This window comes from Phocoena phocoena, chromosome 7, assembly GCF_963924675.1.
Source record: "Phocoena phocoena chromosome 7, mPhoPho1.1, whole genome shotgun sequence".
Taxonomy (NCBI): domain Eukaryota; kingdom Metazoa; phylum Chordata; class Mammalia; order Artiodactyla; family Phocoenidae; genus Phocoena; species Phocoena phocoena.
In genome coordinates this window covers 108,727,815-108,746,822 of record NC_089225.1, presented here as the reverse complement: position 1 = coordinate 108,746,822, position 19,008 = coordinate 108,727,815, and the positions used below count along the sequence as shown (strand labels likewise).

The window sequence follows — 19,008 nt, the reverse complement described above, 5'->3', positions numbered from 1 at the left end:
TTACCACTTGGAAAAGCCATTACTTATTAGTTTGTTTTTGTTTTAATGTGGACACATGTAAAGATGAAAATGACCCAGAATTCCAGCATTCAGATAATCATTTGCTTATGATTAGAAAACTCAGACAGTGTAGAAGCCTATAAAATGATAAACAGAAGTTTCTCCCATATCTTTCTCTCCAGAAAGAGCCACAGTAAACTTATTTTTCCTTGTGTATCCTTCCAAGAAAAAAATTATGCCTGTTTGTATGCTGAATGTAAATATGTGTGTATCCTTTTCAAAGTTTACATAAAGGGGGTCATATTCTATGCACTGTTTTATACCTTTCGTTTTTTGTTTGTTTTTATTCATTTAATATATCTTGAGGATCTCACATCAGCACATACAGACCTACCTTATTCTTTTTCATGACTTCATAGAATTCTGCTGTATTTTATACTGTGCTCTTTAAGGTTAATTTTTGAATTGATAATATTCATGATACAAAATTCAAAGTGTATAAAAAGCTGGGCCAGGAAGAGTATCCCCCATCCCTCCTGTCCCCCTGCCACTTGGGGTCCTCCCCGCACAGGCAGCCAGCTTCCTCTGTATCCTTCCAGAGGCAGGTGCTTTTTAAATTCAGTGCACACGCACGTGTGTGTGTGTATATGCATATGTGCACATTCATATGTAGATACATATTTTTATTCACACAAATGATTATAAGCTTGACACCCTGTTCTGCACCCTGCTTTTCTCATTACCCCCATATACACACCACATCAGTACCCATGAAGTTATCTCGTTCTAATTGACATATATGGAGGTACCGTGATTTATTTTTTAACCAATCTCTTTTCAAAGAATATTTAGGTTGTATCCAGTCTTTTGTTGATACAAATAACACTGCCAAAAATATCACTTATTTGCCATTTTGCACATATGTATCTACAGGATATTCCTAGAATTGAAATCGCTTTGTCAGAAGTTATGGCCTACTGTAATATAACCAGTCTTCTGAAGAGGGACCTTGAGGTTGTTTCATGGGTTTTGCTACCATAAACAATTTACAGTGAATGTCTTTGTATGCATGGGCTAGTATATCAGAAGGTAAAACCCTAACCATGGAATGGCTGGGTCAGAGGGCTTGGGCATTTAAAATTTTGACAGCACCAAATTACCATCCAGAAACTTCGCAGCAGTTTCTGCTCCTGGAACCAATATACAGGAGTTCAGGGTTACTTACAGTCTCACCAACGTAGAATATTATTAGACTTTCTGGTTTTTGACAGGTGAAAAAAAATGGAGTTTTTTGCTCTGATTTACATTTATTTATTTACTGCATGGAAGTTGAGTATTAATCTTCACCAATTTGATAAACAGAAAAACATTCTCATTTTAATATGCATTTCTTGAAATACACATTTAAAATACTTGGCATGTTTTTTTCACATCCTCATCTTCTGTTGCTGGAAATTGCTCACTGTAACAGCAGCAGATCCTTCACTGAGTAAAAATCTATTCAAGTTCTTTACCCGCTCAAAGGGGTGGGGAAGAACCAGTTAAATTAGTAAAACTGAAATTACAGAATGCGTTTAAGGAGTTGAGCTTATTCCATGTAGTTACTATGTAGGAATGCACCTTAGATCAATAGGTTGTTGGATCTCTATAAAGTTCCTTTAGAAACTTTTATAAATAAAAACTGCATGTAACTGGTGCATTGTGCTATGGTGCTCTTACAATGCCTGAAAACATTTATATCGTTTGTTCTGTCAAATGTTTTGTTAGTTTGTTTATACTTTTCACTTACTGTAGCTACTAAGATATAGAACAGGGACTTCCCTGGTGGCACAGTGGATAAGACTTCACGCTCCCAGTGCAGGGGGCCCGGGTTTGATCCCTGGTCAGGGAGCTAGATCCCACATGCATGCTGCAGCTAAGAGTTTGCATGCCACAACTGAGGAGCCGTGGAGCCACAACTAAGGAGCCAACGAGCCAAAACTAAGACCCAGTGCAACGAAATTAAAAAAAAGAAGATATAGAACATTGGTCCCAGTCATCCTAAAGACTGATTTTTATGATTTTAAACTTTGATTGTAAAAACAGTAAGCAAGTATAATACATGACAGTTAATACATACATCTTAAGGAAAAATAAATTTAGGAACATATTCTATATCAAGATGTTTCTTTCTGGGAATTCCCTGGTGGTCCAGTGGTTAGGACTCCTTGCTTTCACTGCCGAGGGCACAGGTTCTATCCCTGGTCAGGGAACTAAGATCCCACAAGATGCTTGGCATGGCCAAAAAAAAAAGTTTCTGTGGAAGTAGAAGTTGACTTAATCTGTGTGCATCACAACAGTTGGAAATCTCCATTCCTCAGGGTTTCCTGAAGGTGCCCATCTGGTGGTACCAGCCACGGGGTCCCTTGCATCACTGGAAGAGTCATCAGGACCAGACAAACTGTACCTTTTCTCAAGGCGGGGTCTGGAGAGCTAATTCCATCCAAGGTGAGAACACAACAGAATTACAGCAGCCAGTGTGTCATAAAGAAAAGTAAAATGATTGCTTCTGCTGAGAGGCAACTGAAATATGTATTTTTAAAATATAAGGTTGAAAATCAAAATCTATTCCATAATTCATAGTATAATAATAATACCATCCTATTTTTATACAGTGGTTTGTAACCTCTATAAAAGACCATCTTTTTTTTTTTTTTTGGCTTTACCTTTCATTTGCCATCTGTTATTTTTATTATCATTATTATTATAGCAATATATTACATTTTTTCAAGGAATTGTTATATAATATCACCTCTCAAAGCACCTCATGGCAGTAGGAATAGTGGCCCCAGTTATTGTAACAGACTAAGACATTGACGCTTTAGTTACTTCCAGTGTCTTCACTGCAGCCCCAAGGGGCAGAGAGGCAGGGTTGGAGTCCGGACCCCACGCAGCTCCTGTTCTTACTGCTGCCGCCACCCAGGAGCTCCTTCAAGGGCGTTCCAGTTCACTGACTTCTGAGAAGACTCACAGACAGGGTATAAACATACTGTTTCACTCTAAGTTTCTTCTCCACAGGCAGAATTCAGCACACACGTCATGATGAGCAAAGGCAGGGGGTTTGAATTGCCATTGTAAAAAGTGGGTTTCCACTTCATTATAAGAAGACACAAGTTAATCTCCTTTGTAACTGTAGATAAAGAGAATATATTTTTAGTAGGACCAAGGTTTTATATTTTTTCCTTTTATCATGCTTAATAATTTAGCTTTTTTAATGCCTTGAAGTATTATATACTTACATTTCTTTTTATCTTTCAAAATTCAGTACTGAAACTAGCATAAATGATCTCCTTACTTTTTGAAGTTAGGATTATATGTATAGAGCAATAAAATACTTCATGTTGAACTAGCTATGAAATTGGCATTAAGTTATTTTTTGTTTGAGTTATATTAGACATGTTAAACAATTCTAAAAATGATTTTGTGATAGAATAATAGTTACAACTTAAAAAGCAGTGTGTTTCTCCATGAAAGTAAAGAAAACAGTTCATTTTTTTGGTAGTCCTTCTGTATCACAACATATGGCAAATATTTTTATTTCTGTGAATTTCCTAAAAGTGTCTTTCACGTAGTACCAGCTTACAGCATCCTTAGACACAAGAAGGACCACTCATGAAGAGAGCTTTTTTACTTAATTTACTTATAATTAATTTCCTATTACGTATTAGCAGTGTGCCCAGCAGTAAGCAAAGACATTTAACTAAAGCAAAAATGAGTCAAATTACTGATTTCAAATTTAGTTATCAACTTTTATATCCAGAGTTTTATAGGAGAGCATTTTGTTTTCCCCTTTTTAAAACTAATGTAGAAAGGCCTTCTTATTGTCAATAATTCTTTCAGTCAGTAAACATTTATTGGACATTTATTGTGTGGCACCCACCATTCCTGGCACTGGAGAGACAAACAAGGTAGATGACCTGTTCTCTCTTGAAAATCATATTCTGTAGGGGAGACAGATTAGGTTAAAATATATATATATATATATATATATATATATATATATATATATATATATGTATATGTATATGTAAAAAAACACATGTATACACACACATAAGAAAACAGACAGACAAAAGGGTAACAAGTTGGGACAAGTGTTATGAGAGAGAAACAGGTTAAATAAAAGATGAGAGCAGGGCAGAGTATCCAACCAGCAGAGTCCTCTTTGAGGAAGGAGAGGGTGTGGGAAAGAGCATTCCAGGTAGACAGCCCAAGTGTAAAATTCCTCAAAGCCATTCTAGTGAGAAGACCTGGTGCTGTGCCCACAGCATGCTCCCTGGCTGCCCATCTACTGGGCCCTGCTTCCTCCCCATGAAGTCCTGAGGGGCTGACCCGAGGAATTCAGATTCTGAGTTGCTTGGATGGAATTGTACTAAACCCGTTTGCAGTATCAAAACGTGGCCTGTATTTCAGAAATAAGAGCTAAGTACGTCTAAAGCTCCTGTCAAACATCTTGCTCTGTCCTTTGTAGATGCTCCCAGTGACGTGCATGCAGAAGTTTCCCTCCGCTACTTGGGAGACGTTGAAATCTCAGAAGATGCTACGTTGGGGGAGCTGAAGTCTCAGGTCAGCCTTCCTCCTGCAGCGCGTACCTTACTGGTGATCTGGCTGCTTCCAGTGCGATATTAATATATTCTTCTATTTCCTCTTCCCTCAATTACAGTCTGTTCTGATAGGGCATGTGTTATATGCCATGTTCAGTGGTGAGTACCCAACAGGCCACACACACATATTGCTCAGACAGCTCCTTGGGTTTGCTTCTACCAGTTGCCCGTGGCTTTCATTTATCCCCTCTCTGACAGGCATGCTGTGCTTTCATTTGAAATCTCCTCAGTGACTTGCAGCTTATGTTCATTTTGATTTTTTAGGGAAACATTTGTTGGAACATTTGTAAAGCATTCACTTTACTCCTTTATTTACATTGTTTTTGTGTCATTGTGATTCATGTGTTAAATGTTGTTAGTAAAAGCTGTGTGGTCAGTTGCCCAGGAGGTCAGAATATCAGCTTTATGTTAAACTAGATACTGTATTGTTTTCCTGGACATTAATACAGACACAGTGTTCTGTCCAAATGGAAAGGCCGGATTGAATACAACACACAATGCTTAAGAAGCATCTTATTCTCATTGGATTAAAATGAACATCCCTTCTTGCTCTTAAAGGAAACAGTGTAGGTGCATGTAAGGTGAATATCAGTCATCGATTGACTTCTGTGTGTCCTCAATATCTGAAATACCTTCCGCAAAAAAACAAATGGTCTCATTCTAATAAGAACAAGTAGAAAGAGACTTCTTTTCTTAGATTAGATTAAAAGATACAAAATTGATGTTTCTAGATTTAAAACGGATGAATATTGGCCACTTTATATACTACAGCCTAAGTATATAAATAGTTATCCACCCCTACAGAATTAGTCCAGCGGTTTGGGCCTAGCATTTGGATCCAGAGATTCTGAAATATTTCAAAATCAGAAGTTATTTCCATGGCAGAGCAAACTTTGTTGAATTATATGAGCACAGATGGAAGTTGAAGATGAGTCCTTGCTTTTATTAGGCCTCTGCTCTTGAGTTATATAGTCATATAGAAATTAACTTTAAAGTTTCATTTTCTAAAACATAATCATTGAAAAGGAGCTTTTGGCTTAGATTTAGAAACAGAAAAATCTCTCAGGCTGATTTCAGTAGAGAGGAATACAGAAATTACTCAGGGTTAATTTCATTTAAACAATATTCCTGTGGATTTTTTGGGTAGATATTATCATTACCTAAGATACTCTTTCCCTTAAATGTCATTGTGTAGCGCTTCATTTTTTTTCCCTAAAGCAGTCTGTTTTTAAGAGTGCTTTCTCCAATGTCTGTTTCTTTTCTAGGCCATGACCTTGCCCTCCTTCTTGGAGTTTTCCATCCCATCGCCTGCCTTCCTTAGAGCCTGGACGGTGGAAAGTAGGCGCCCCGGCAGGCTCTTAAGAGTCCACTGTCAGCGGCTCAGGTAGGGTTCTCAGTGAACACTCCACAACAGCCCGTTCTAGGTCATTCCACATTTGTCGTGTCGATGATACTTTTTATCATAAACTCTGAGACAACTTCAGTTTCTCATATTAAGTATAAATGTAGTTTCATCTGTTTTTACTATGGTCCAGAGACTGTGAACAAAATTTTGATTGTTTTTCCCCCCAGCTTTATTGAGATATAATTGCCATATAACACTGTATAAATTTAAGGTGTACAACCTATTGATTTGACAGACGTATAATGCAGAATGATTACCACCATAGCATTAGCGAACAACCTCCATCACGTCGTATAATCGCCATTTCCTTTTTGTGAGAACATTTAAGATCTACTTTCTTATTAGCAACTTTCAAGTATATAATTCAGTGTTATAAGATGAATGTGTTCTGGGGATGTCATGTACAGCATGTTGATTATAGTTTATAACTGGAAGTATGTACCCTTTGACCAACATCTCCCCTTTTCAGCCAGTCCCAGTCCCTGGTAACCACCATCCTAGTCCCTGTTTCTATTAGTTCAGCTTTTGTAGATTCCACATATAAGTGATATCATACAGCAGTTGTCTTATCTCACTTAGCATAATGCCCTCAGTGTCCATCCACGTTGTCTCAAACAACAGGATGTCCTTCTTTCTTATGACTGACTGATATTCCTTTGCGTGTGTATGAGTGTGTGTACACGTACATACATACACCACATCTTTATCCATTCATTGGTTAACAGACACTAGGTTTTTCCATATCTTGTCTACTGTGCATAATGCTGCGATGAACATGGGAGTGCAGATAATCTCTTCGAGATCCTGTTTTCATTTCCTTTGGTGAGGTACCCAGAAGTGGGATTGATGGATCATATGGTAGTTCTATTTTTAATTTTTTGAGTAACCTCCATACTGTTTTTCCATAGTGGCTGAACCAATTTACATACCCACCAGCATTGAACAAGGGCTCCCTTTCCTCCACATCCTCAAAAACACTTGCTGTCTCTTGTCTTTTTGATGATAAGCATTCTAACAGATGTGAGATGATACCTCATTGTGGTTTCGATTTGCATCTCCCTGATGATTAATGATGTTGAGTACCTTTTCATGTACCTGTTGGCCATTAGTATGTCTTCTTTAAAAAAAAAAGTCTGTTCACGCCCTCTGCCATTTTTAAATCAGATTGTTTGCTTTTTGCTATTGAGTTGTATGAGTTCTCTACGTACTTTGTTTTTTGTTGTTCTTTTTTTTTTGCGGTACGCGGGCCTCTCACTGTCGTGGCCTCTCCCGTTGCGGAGCACAGGCTCCGGACGCGCAGGCTCAGCGGCCATGGCTCACGGGCCCAGCCGCTCCGTGGCATGTGGGATCTTCCCAGTCCGGGGCATGAACCCGTGTCTCCTGCATTGGCAGGCAGACTCTCAACCACTGCGCCACCAGGGAAGCCCTCTATATACTTTGAATATTAACCCCTTAGATTTGCAAATACTTTCTGCTGCTTCATAGGTTGCCTTTTCATTTTGTTGATGGTTTCTTTTGCTGTGCAGAAGCTTTTTATTTTGATGTAGTCCCGCTTGTTTATTTTTGCTTTTATTGCTCTTGCTTTTGGTGTCAAATCCAGAAAATCATTGCCAAGGCTGATGTCAAGGAGCTTACTCTTCTTCTAGGAGTTTTACAATTTCAGGTCTTAACGTTCAAATCTTTTAATCTATTTTAAGTTGATTTTTGCATAAGGTGTAAGATAGGGGTGTAGTTTCGTTCCTTTGCATGAGACTGTCCAGATCCCCCCAGCACCACTTATTGAAGAGACTCTTTTCCCCATTGTGTGTTCTTGGCTCCTGTGTCATAAATTAATTGACGATATATGCATGCGTTTATTTCTGTGCTCTCTGTTGTATTCTTTTTTTTTCCTTTGGCCATGCAGTGTGGCATGTGGGATGTTAGTTCCCTGACCAGGGATCGAACCCATGCCCCCTGCAGTGGAAGTGAGTGAGGAGTCTTAACCACTGGACCACCAGGGAAGTCCCTCTTTTGGGTTCCACTGATGTATATGTCTGTGTTTATGCCGGTACTATACCGTTTTGATTACTATAGCTTTATAGTATAGTTTGAAATGAGGGAGCATGATGCCATCAGCTTTCTTCTTCTTTTTTTTTGTTTTTATTTATATTTTGGCTGAGTTGGGTCTGTTGCTTCATGCGGGCTTTCTCTAATTGCGGCCAGCAGGGGCTACTCTTCGTTGCGGTGCGAGGGATTTTCATTGCAGTGGCTTCTCTTGTTGCAGAGCACAGGCTCTAGGTGCGCAGGCTTCAGTAGTTGTGACTCATGGGCTATAGAGCGCAGGCTCAGTAGTTGTGGCGAACGGGCTTAGTTGCTCTGCGGCACGTGGGATCTTCCCAGACCGGGGCACGAACCCGTGTCCCCTGCATTGGCAGGTGGACTCTCAACCACTGTGCCACCAGGGAAGCCCTCAAAGAATTTTTTTGTAGACCTTGGGAGATATTGCTCTTTTTTTTTTTTTTTACATCTTTATTGGAGTATAATTGCTTCACAATGGTGTGTTAGTTTCTGCTTTATAACAAAGTGATTCAGCTATACATATACATATGTTCCCATATCTCTTCCCTCTTGCGTCTCCCTCCCTCCCACCCTCCCTATCCCACCCCTCTAGGTGGTCACAAAGCACCGAGCTGATCTCCCTGTGCTATGTGGCTGCTTCCCACTAGCTATCTACCTTAACGTTTGGTAGTGTATATATGTCCATGGGCAGGCGGATTCTTAACCACTGCGCTACGAGGGGAGCCCTGTTCTTCTTTCTTAAGAAAAGATTGCTTTGGCTATTCAGGGTCTTTTGTGGGTCTATACCAATTTTAGAACTGTTTTTTCTGTTTCTAATTGAAAAATGCTTTTGATATTTTGATAAGGATTGCACTGAATTTGTAGATTGTTTTGGGTAGTATGGACATTTTAACAATGTTCTTCCAATCCATGACGATGGAATAGCTTTCCATTTATTTGAATCTTCAGTTTCTTTCATCAGTGCCTTATAGTTTTCAGTATACAGATCTTTTACCTCCTTGGTTAAATTTATTCCGAATTATTTTATTCTTTTTGATGCTGTTGGAAATGGGATTGTTTTCTTAATTTCTCTTTCTGATAATTTACTGTTGGTATATAAAATGCAGCTGATATTTACATATTGATTTTGTATCCCACAACTTTACTGAATTCATTTATTAGTTTTAACAGATTTTTGGTGGAGTCTTTAGAGTTTTCTATAAATATCATGTAATCTGCAGATGGAGACAACTTTACTTCATTCTTTCCAGTCTGGATGCCTTTTATTTTTTTTTTTTTCTTGTCTAATTGCTCTGGCTAGTACTTCCACCAATGTGTTGCATATGAGTGGCAAGAGTGGGCATCCTTGTGTTATTCCTGATTTCAGAGGAAAAGTTTTCAGCTTTTCACCATTGAGTATGATACTAGCCATGGGCTTTTCATATATGGCCTTTATTGCATTGAGGTACATTCCCTCTATATCCAGTTTGTTGAGAATTTTTAACATGAAAGAATGTCAAATGCTTTTTCTGCATCTGTTGAGAGGATCATATGATTTTCTTCCTTCATTCTGTTAACGTGGTTGTATCACACCAATTGATTTGCAAATGTTCAACCATCTTTGCATCCCTTGCAGAAATCCCACTTGATCATGGTGTATGATCCTTTTAATGTACTGTTGAATTTGGTTTGCTAATTATTTCTTTGAGGATTTTTGCATTTATGTTCATCAAGGATATTGGCCTTTAATTTTCTTTTCTTATAATGTCCTTGTCTGGTTTTGATATCAAGGTAATGCTGGCCTCATAAAATGAGTTTGGAAGTGTTCCCTCCTGTTCTGTTTTTTTTTTTTTGGAAGAGTTTGGGAAGGATTGGTATTATTTCTGCTTTTGGTAGAATACATCAGTAAAGCCATCTGGTCCTCAACTTTTTTTTTGTTAGGAGGTTTTTGATTACTGATTCAATCTTTTTTTTCCTTAATAAATGTATTTTATTTTTGGTTGCGTTGGGTCTTTGTTGCTGCGCGCAGGCTTTCTCTAGTTGCGGCGAGTGCGGGCTTCTCATTGCGGTGGCTTCTCGTTGCAGAGCACAGGCTCTAGGTGTGCAGGCTTCAGCAGCTGCAGCACATGGGCTCAGTAATTGTGGCTTGCAGTCTCTAGAGCGCGGGCTCAGTAGTTGTGGCTCACGGGCTTAGTTGCTCCGCAGCATGTGGGATCTTCCCGGACCAGGGCTCGAACCCGTGTCCCCCGCATTGGCAGGTGGATTCTTAACCACTGTGCCACCAGGGAAGCCCCCGATTCAATCTTCTTACTCATAATTAGTCTGTTCAGAATTTCTGTTTCTTTATGATTCAGTCTTGGTAGGTTGTATGTTTCTAGGAATTTATCCATTTCTTCTGCATTGTTCAATTTTTTGGTGTATAATTGTTCATGGTAGTCTCTTAAATTTTGAGTGTTCTTATATGGTGTAATATTTCACTTAAGAATACTTGAAATTGGTTAAGAAAAAAACTTTGAAAAAATTAAGTGATATGTCATTCAATATTATTTTGTTTCATTTGTTATCAGGGAATATAAATTGGGACAGAGAACTGAGATCTGCTTAGAGCCCCTTCAGAAAGAAGAAAACTTGGGGTAAGACGTCCTACTACACATACAAAATTATACACTTGTCTGATCCCAATGGATAGTTTTACTGTTGATTAAGGTGTTAAATTTTTTAAGTGTTTTTTTCACTGCTTCTAAGGAGTCTGGCGTCTAGATCTTAGAACTCATTTTTCCATAAAAACAGAATTTTTCAGTAAGTCCCAATGCATGTTGAACCCATAATGATCTTGAAGTATAAGCAAGGTGCTCATCCCAAGCTCTTACCAGTGCCTGCAGACAGTCTGTTGTCAAACCAATTGATAGTAACACCTGACATGCTGCCCCTTGTCCTGCTTTTTTCACCCTAATATCACCTGACATGCACTTATTGAATTATCAATTATTATCCGTCTCCCACTACTAGACTGTAAGTTTTGTGAGGGTGAGCACTTCATTTTTTGGTCACTGCTGCCTCCCCAGTACCTAGGACAGTGCCTTTGTCATAGTCAGTAATTATTTATGGAATAAAGAAGCACCCCAAAGTTGTCCACGTTCCAACCTACCTATTCTTTTTTTCATTATAGGACATTCTTTTATAAGACATTTTTGTCAGTAAAACCAAATACTAAGATTCTTTTACCTGATGTGACACGATGATTCTTATTGTCCTCCTGTTGCGTAACAGCTCTACTCTTTCAACCGTGTGACCTTCATTTTATCCCACTGCTTTATAAAAATGCATTCTTAATGCAAATTGTATTACTGGGAATAGTTTCCTGGAGGGGAGTTTCTGGATCAAATGGTATGGACATTTTAAACCTCTTATTTGTTAAATTCCTTTCCAGGTAAGTTATACCATTATGTTTCCACAAGCTGTGTTTCTAAGTATTTATTTCACCTCACCATCAAACCATCATTGGATGTTGTCATTGTTTAAATGTTTGCTAAATTGATAAATGAAAAATGGTTATCTTGTCTCATCTAGTAAGATTAGGGTGTTTGTTGAAAGGCTTGTAAACCATTTGTATTTTGTGAGTGAGTGAATTGTTTCATATATTTTGCCTGTTTTATTTGCGGTCTTAGAAAAAAGTCTAATTTGTGTGAGCTCCTTCTATAATATAGATTATATTACATAATATAAACAGACCCTCTGTCATGTTTGTCGTGAGCAGTGTCCTTTTGAGGACCATGCTGTGCACTTTCTCAGCCCCCTTCCCCGCTTCTGTCCTTGACTGACCCCCGGAGCACTCTTGCCCCTGCTCAGCGAGGACCCTGGCTCCTCGTGGTCTTCACCCAGACTCTGTCACCTCCTTGGCAGCTCCTGCATCTACACTGACCACAGTTTGTATGCTCTGGGACCTCAGCTCTGCTCACTGACCTCAGCAACACCTACAGCCTCTCAAAAATTCCTTCTTGACCACAGTCCCCCGCTTTCAGTCCAATCTCCTAATGCACTGGGCCCTCGCTCTCCCTGCGTTGCCTGTTTCCTCCAATTGTGTTACCCTTTCTTTGGATAAAAACACTAGTATAATAGAAACACAGCATTAAAATCGTTCATTCTCTCACCATCCTTAAAGTTTTCATTTCTCCTCTCCACCTTCCAGTTCTTATCTGTAGCTTTTATTTCACATCCTATCTAAAACAGTCTCCATACGTCTAAATTTCTTTCCGACCTTTCTGAATGTTTCTCCTCTTTCTCTTCCTTCAAGGACCTTGTATCTGTGCTCATCTCCTGCAAAGGTTTCCTTTGCTCTTACAACTACACCCATCATCTTCTCTTCCTAACTCTAAGCCCTCTGTTTCTTCTCCCTGGCTAAGTTTTCTGCCAGCTTCACAGATTCTGGTTCTGAAATCAGCGTTTCCTAGGAAGTCGCCGTAGCGGGAAACCCCTCTTCCCCTTCATCACCGGGATAGCCCTGCCAGCCCTTTCAGCTCTGTCTCCAGTCCTCTTCCCTGCGTGCCCCACTGAGGAACTTCTTCCTCCGCCTTCAGCCTTGCCTGCTGCCTCCCCAGGGACCCAGCTGTGGACTCAGAATGGGAGCTCACCTCCATTCTGGGTCAGGACTGAAGAAAATCAAAGTAAAGGTTTCCCACTAGCATTCAGGGTTTAAGGAAAATCTCTCCTTATAAAAAAACTCAGAAGAGTCAGAGGAGAAGCTATGCCGTTCACAATTGCTGTGGTTATTGCATGTTTCCCATTTTGCTGTAAATCTGACATGTGACTGTTTTCTGACGCAGCCCCCAGCACGTGCTGCTGAGGACACAGATGCGCCTCCCTGGCAAGAGGGCGTATGCCTTGCCCGTGGACTTGGTGTGGGACACTGCCCGAGGCTGGACGGCCGGCTCCCTGAGGCACCAAGTGGCCGATTTCTATTCTCTTCCTGTGGAGAAAATTGAAATTGCCAAATACCTTCCTGAAAAGTTTGAGTGGCTTCCAGTACCTAGCTGGGTAAAGCTGTGGGGCTCCCTCAGGGAAGTCGGGACTCACTGGCATAGTGAATAATTAACTGCAGTTTTCCACAGACAGGGAATTTAGTAAGAATTTGAGATTGAGTTTTCTTTATTCAAGATACTTAATTTTTCTGTAGAACCAGCAAATTACCAAGAGGAAAAAGAAGAAAAAGCAAGATAATTTGCAGGGGGCGCCTTATCACTTGAAAGATGGAGATACTATTGGCATTAAGGTACGTTTTTAACAGTAAATTTAGCACTTTGACAAAACACCAGAATCAAATGATTTTGTAGAGAAGTTTTATCAAATCTTCAAGGCATAGATAATCCCATTTAATATAAATTGTTTCAAATAGTGGGGGGAAAAAAGAGGGAAAGCAGACAACTCATTTTTAAATAAATAAATTTTATTCATGGGCTCTAGAGCGCAGCCTCAGTAGTTGTGGCGCATGGGCTTAGCTGCTTTGCGGCATGTGGGATCTTCCTGGACCAGGGATCGAACCCGTGTCCCCTGCATTGTCAGGCGGATTCTTAACCACTGCACCACCAGGGAAGCCCCCAGAGAACTCATTTTATGAGGCCAGTAGAACCTCAATACCAAAAGCTTAATTTTGGGTCTGACTTGAATGAAAATGCTCTGAAGTTTTATCACGAAGTGTGTTGTTGTAGGTTTTATGTAGGTACCTGTATTAGGTTAAGACATTTCCTTCCATTCCTAGTTTACTCTAAGTTCTTTTTTTTTAAATCATGAATGAGCACTGGATTTTTTTTTTTTTTTTTGCGTTACGCGGGCCTCTCTGTTGTGGCCTCTCCCGTCACGGAGCACAGGCTCTGGACGCGCAGGCTCGGTGGCCATGGCTCACGGGCCCAGCCGCTCCGCGGCATGTGGGATCTTCCCGGACCGGGGCATGAACCCACGTCCCCTGCATCGGCAGGCGGACTCTCAGCCACTGCGCCACCAGGGAAGCCCTGGATTTTTAAATATTAAATTTTTTTAAATATTAAATTTTATTCTGTGCTTTTTCTGCATCTGTTTAATTAGATATATCGTTTTTCTTCTTCAGTCTGGTAATGTAGTGTTATTACATAAACATGTTCTCAACACCGAGCCGTCCTTGCATTCCTTGGACAAACCTACTTTGTTGTCATATAATAACATTTTTTGTATTAAGGGTGAATGATTTAAATCCTTAATTTAAGAATTAATAATTTATTAATATTAAATTATTTATATTAAGGAATAAGTATTCCCTTAATCACCACTTCTATTCAACATTGTACTAAAGAATGGGACCAATGTAATATGACCTTCCACCCAACAAAGAAAAGCAAATAAATAAACAAAAAAAATTGCAAGATAGGTAAAAGAAATTCTAAAAGGAAAATACAAAACTGTTCTTAGTTTTTCTACAGTCAAACCATCAGCTCTGTTTAAGAGAGTTCAAAAGGTTGTAAGATTGGGCTTCCCTGGTGGCGCAGTGGTTGGGAGTCCGCCTGCCGATGCAGGGGACGCGGGTTTGTGCCCCGGTCCGGGAAGATCCCACATGTCGCGGAGCGGCTGGGCCCGTGAGCCATGGCCGCTGAGCCTGCGCATCCGGAGCCTGTGCTCCACAACGGGAGAGGCCACAACAGTGAGAGGCCCGCATAACACAAAAAAAAACCCCAAAAAAACAAAAAAACGTAGACTAAAAAGATGTCTGAAAACATTGCTCATTAATTATTTTGAAACGCAGAATCTCCTGGCTGACGATGATGATGATTTCAGCACAGTCAGAGATGACGTTGGAAGAGAAAAACAGAAAGCGTTTGCTCTGGGGAAAAACAAGAGGTAAGTTAGGGTCCTCACCTACGTGACAGATTCCACCGCGACCTCCAGGCGCTGGCGCGCCTGCTCTCTCTGGAAAGCTCCTGACTGAGGTGTGGAAAGAAACAGCGGAGCCCTCCTCCCTGCCTGCGCTTGCCCACCTTCTCTCCATCACCTCCTAGAGCGGCTTCCTGGGGACCGTGCAGGAGGAACCTGGGCACAGCTCACTGCGAGGAGGAGGCCCCTCCCCGAGCTCGGGTCTCGTTCTCCCTCCGCCGGGGCCCTGTTCCTGCAGTCAGCCTCCCCCATCCCTGAGTCTCTTCCTTCAGACGCCTGCCCTGGCTTGTCTAGGGTTCCCGCTTCCTGACCCTGCTCCAGCTGTGTCCTCCTGCTGTAACCTCCGTCACTTCTCCGTCACTCTCCACCCCGTCTGTCCCCTCCAGGCAGCCAGCCAGGTTGCTCACCCAGCCGACCCTCCCCTTGGAGGGAGCTCCCTCCCCATCCATCTTCCTCGCTCTGCTCTGCCCGAGCCACGTCACCTTGGGGGGGTTCGCTCCTTCCTCTTCTGTTCACAGCCCGGCTCTCTCCTGGCCTCCAGACCACAGACACCTATCAGAATCTACTGGAACCTTCCACCAGTGCTGATACTTCAACCTCCACGTGCCTGGGCCTGGCTCCCACCACCGTGGTCTGCATAGTCACCCGCTCGCAGGCCACACCAGGGGTGCGGGTGGTCGTCCTGATCTGTCCCCACTTCCCAGTCTCCTGAGGTCTTGTGTCCTGTCCCCGTCCTCATTGCTTCTGGCTTGGTGGCCTCTCCTCTCTGCAGTAGCCTTTGAACCAGGCTGCCTGCCTGGCCCTGCCCCTGCTCACCTCAGCCTTCCTCTCCTCCCACCTTCCACAGCTTGGGTACCAAGTGTCAGGCGTTGTGATGGCAGCAAGAAGACATGCCCTCCGCCTGGCATGCAGGACAGGGAAGCGAGGGCCGGGGTGGAGGTGGTGTCCCCCAGGTGTGTGACCCTGTAACCATGTGCGGAGCTGGGCGTTGCAGACGTGAGCATCTGTGAAGGTCACACTTGGATTGGGAAGGTGAAGCAGGAAAGACTGCACTGCTCTGAGACACCTTCCCTCAGCCGCTGGGAAAAGCCCCGAGGCTGGACCCCTCTGCGGGGAGGGTGTGGGAATGCGCCCCGGGGAGGGCTACCCCGAGGCCCCTGAGGGAGCAGTGCGGAAATGCTGCCCAAGCTGCCAACGTGCATCTCTGCGCCCCGCCCTGACCCGACCCTGCAAGGTGGAATGAGATGTGGAGTCACTCCTCGACCTGGTGGGGCCCTTGGCGTCTGGGAGGTGACCCCATGACGGCCTCTGTGTCCCCGCAGCCAGGAAGCCCTTCGTGTGCGGAGTGGCGACGTCCCCTCTGGTGCAGAGACGCCTGCCCGCCCCCGTGGACCAGAAGCTTCTCTCTCCATCCACGTCGGGAGCTTCAGATAGCACAGGGCCTCCACACTCCTGCTGCAGGTCCTGGCCCGTTTCCTGGTTTCTGCCCGGTGTGGACACGGACTCAGAGCCCTGCTTTGTCATGAGCAAAGAGGGCGCTCCGTCGCAGGCCAGGCGATTGCGCTTGTCACCCGCTCCGTGGCGCGTCCCCCCGGGCTGGCACGGACCTGGCCGCACCACAGGTGCCAACCAGCCGACACCCGCGCGCCAACACTCGAGCCCCGCCACCATCTTTATACAAAAATTGACTAGTTTTGCATTAACTGCAGGCATGGGTGACGTGCCACGTGGCTCATCCCTGCACACCTGTCTCAAAAGTACACCCGCCCCACTCTCTCTCTCACGCTGTACAGGTATCTGTGGCCACCCAGGCTCTGACAGCTCGGCTCACAGCGATGGGCTGGCCAGGCTCACGCTGTGACATAAACAGGAGTCTGTTTTCTGGTCCCCAAACGGCACGTTTCCCCTTTGGTCTGAGTTAGAAGTGGTTCTGAAGCGTTAGTTACCTCTCTTTCCGGGATGAGGAGACCGACGGGGCATCCTCTGAGGTCGGGTGCCGCTGGGGAGGGGGCAGCGTGAGCTGGCGTCCGACCCGTGCTGTCTGTGGTCAGAACATTCTCGCCGGGGCCTCTTCCTTCTGGGAGCCTGACGGGGAGGCAGGGTCGTGGCCAACAAGCCTGGGAAGGGCTGAGGGGGCAGTCCTGAGGAGCCTCGATTAAAATGGGAAAAAGAAAATGTGAACCGAGAGTCTTCTTAATGCGGCATACCTGGCTCTCCCATTTAAAAGATGTAAGTGGTATTTATGACAGCTATGTCGCGTCTGTGTTACTGAGCTGATTCAGGACACCGGGGTGATTCACTTTCTCAAGCTAACTAACTCAGTCGGAAGCAGGAAAAACAGTAAATTCTTTACTTTCTTATACCTCAGTGATGCTTTATAGCGACTCTCTTGCTAAGTATGGTTATCTTGATTTCAGAGTTTTTCATCAGCCTTTTCACCACTGATGATATTAAAATAGCTCTTAAACGTAAGGGATGGAAAGGAAGTGACACGTGGGCTAGGCCTCCGCCTGCACCACCGGCTTAAGGAAATTGCGTGAATGTTGCTGCGCCCGTGCTGCCCTTCCGCGGAGCTTGCCACTGAGTGGAATGAATGCCCCGCCCTTCCTTCCTCTGTCCTCCCTCCTTCCAAACAGTGTCAACACCACCAACCACTAGAAACTCTGGTCTCCGTGTGTGCGTCTGAAATTGTTGGCTCGCGAACTACGTACTAATTTGTATTGAAGCAGTCATGTTTTAAGAAGCTGGACTTCGGCAAGTGCTTCCGGCCTCAAACACTAACTCTGTCTCAGGAGACGCGCATGTGGGGTCCAGACTCTCCAGACGCACCTGGCGGGCAGTGACGAGGCCGAAGCGTAAGCTCCCTGACCGACTGCCCCTCTGTGTAGAGGCTCTTCTGTCCCTTTTCCCGTAACCGACAGGGCTCCTTGGTGTGCCCCTTCATTCCACTGTAATAAAACATTAATGTTTTAACTGAAAAGCCTTGCTTCTGAGAAGCCGGCAGCCTCGCTGGGCATCACCTACCACGACAGGCAGGGGTCGAGGTGCTGCACGGTGTCCACGGTGAGCGGCCGGGGCCTCGGGGGGTCTCTGCTTGTTGGCTTGCTCCCCTCCCTCCTTCCTTCCTTCCTTCCTTCCTTCCTTCCAGTTCGGGGATGGAGTGGGGCTCCAGGGAGAGAGCTGTAAGAGTTTGTTCAAGAAAAAATAAGCTGTTCAATTTGTAACCTCCTGTCTCTGTGCGCTGACTGCTTCATGTTCTCCTGGCCTTTTTCCCAAGCGAACTACGGATGCTAAGTCGCTGGGGTTTATGTTTAGAAATACCACTTGAGTACTGCTGTAAAAATAACAGAACTGTGTTTTGGTTTTAAATAAACTCAGACTCGTGGTAATAATTGTATTTGAAGAAACTGGAAGTGGTCTGGTTCTCTTTTCCTTCTAGGAAAATAGAACTGGCAGGGGTGCTTGTGTTTCAGGAAACATATTTACTCAAATGTGACACTTTCCTGGCAAAAAGGGGAGGCGGGGCCCAAGAAGTCCCTGATAATCCAGAATCCTGGCTTGGAGAGGTTGGCTTCCCTCTGGGACAGACTTGGCTGTGAAGGGCCAAGTCCTGGGCCCCTCAGCCCGGCTGGACGGGAGACACAGCAGCCGCCGCACCTTCCGTGCTCAGTCCTGCCCTGTCAGTAAAAGACGTGACCGGTCACCGTGGGTGTGTGTACGTTCTGGGAAGGCACCGCACTGCAGAGAGGAAGGTGAAGCCATGACAGCGACACACAAGCTAGTTAAAGGAAGAGACGTCTCCAGCGCCCACCAGGAGCTCGTTGCCTGCATCCTGGCTCAGGCTGCCTTGAGCAGACCTGATGCGCCCGCAGCTTCTCCCCCGGGAAGAAGGTGGCTCTAGTCCCGTGGGGGGTCGGGGGGGGGGTGTCACTGCGGGGCCCCACCTTCGTATCAGCAGCCCCAACCCCCACAGCCCAGGGGCCAGGCCCTCGGGCCCACCAGCTCCTACCTGCAGCCTGGGGTCTG

At 43.8% G+C, this 19,008-nt stretch overlaps 1 protein-coding gene across 5 annotated transcripts in view; it reads left to right on the top strand.

The window, feature by feature from the left end:
* Nucleotides 1–16,416, top strand: part of USP40 (ubiquitin specific peptidase 40) — an 87,467-nt gene extending 71,051 nt beyond the window's left edge. For 4 of the 5 annotated variants that reach the window (XM_065880279.1, XM_065880278.1, XM_065880277.1 and 1 more), the window contains 8 exons: nucleotides 2,361–2,487; nucleotides 4,511–4,605; nucleotides 5,909–6,027; nucleotides 10,653–10,718; nucleotides 12,909–13,119; nucleotides 13,259–13,354; nucleotides 14,855–14,949; nucleotides 16,305–16,416. In XM_065880279.1, the coding sequence (XP_065736351.1) occupies nucleotides 2,361–2,487; nucleotides 4,511–4,605; nucleotides 5,909–6,027; nucleotides 10,653–10,718; nucleotides 12,909–13,119; nucleotides 13,259–13,354; nucleotides 14,855–14,949; nucleotides 16,305–16,416 (921 nt within the window). Of the gene's footprint in view, nucleotides 1–2,360; nucleotides 2,488–4,510; nucleotides 4,606–5,908; nucleotides 6,028–10,652; nucleotides 10,719–12,908; nucleotides 13,120–13,258; nucleotides 13,355–14,854; nucleotides 14,950–16,304 lie in introns of those variants that run through there. The other variant, XM_065880281.1, reaches the window with a different exon arrangement.
* The last annotated feature ends 2,592 nt before the right edge of the window (nucleotides 16,417–19,008 follow it).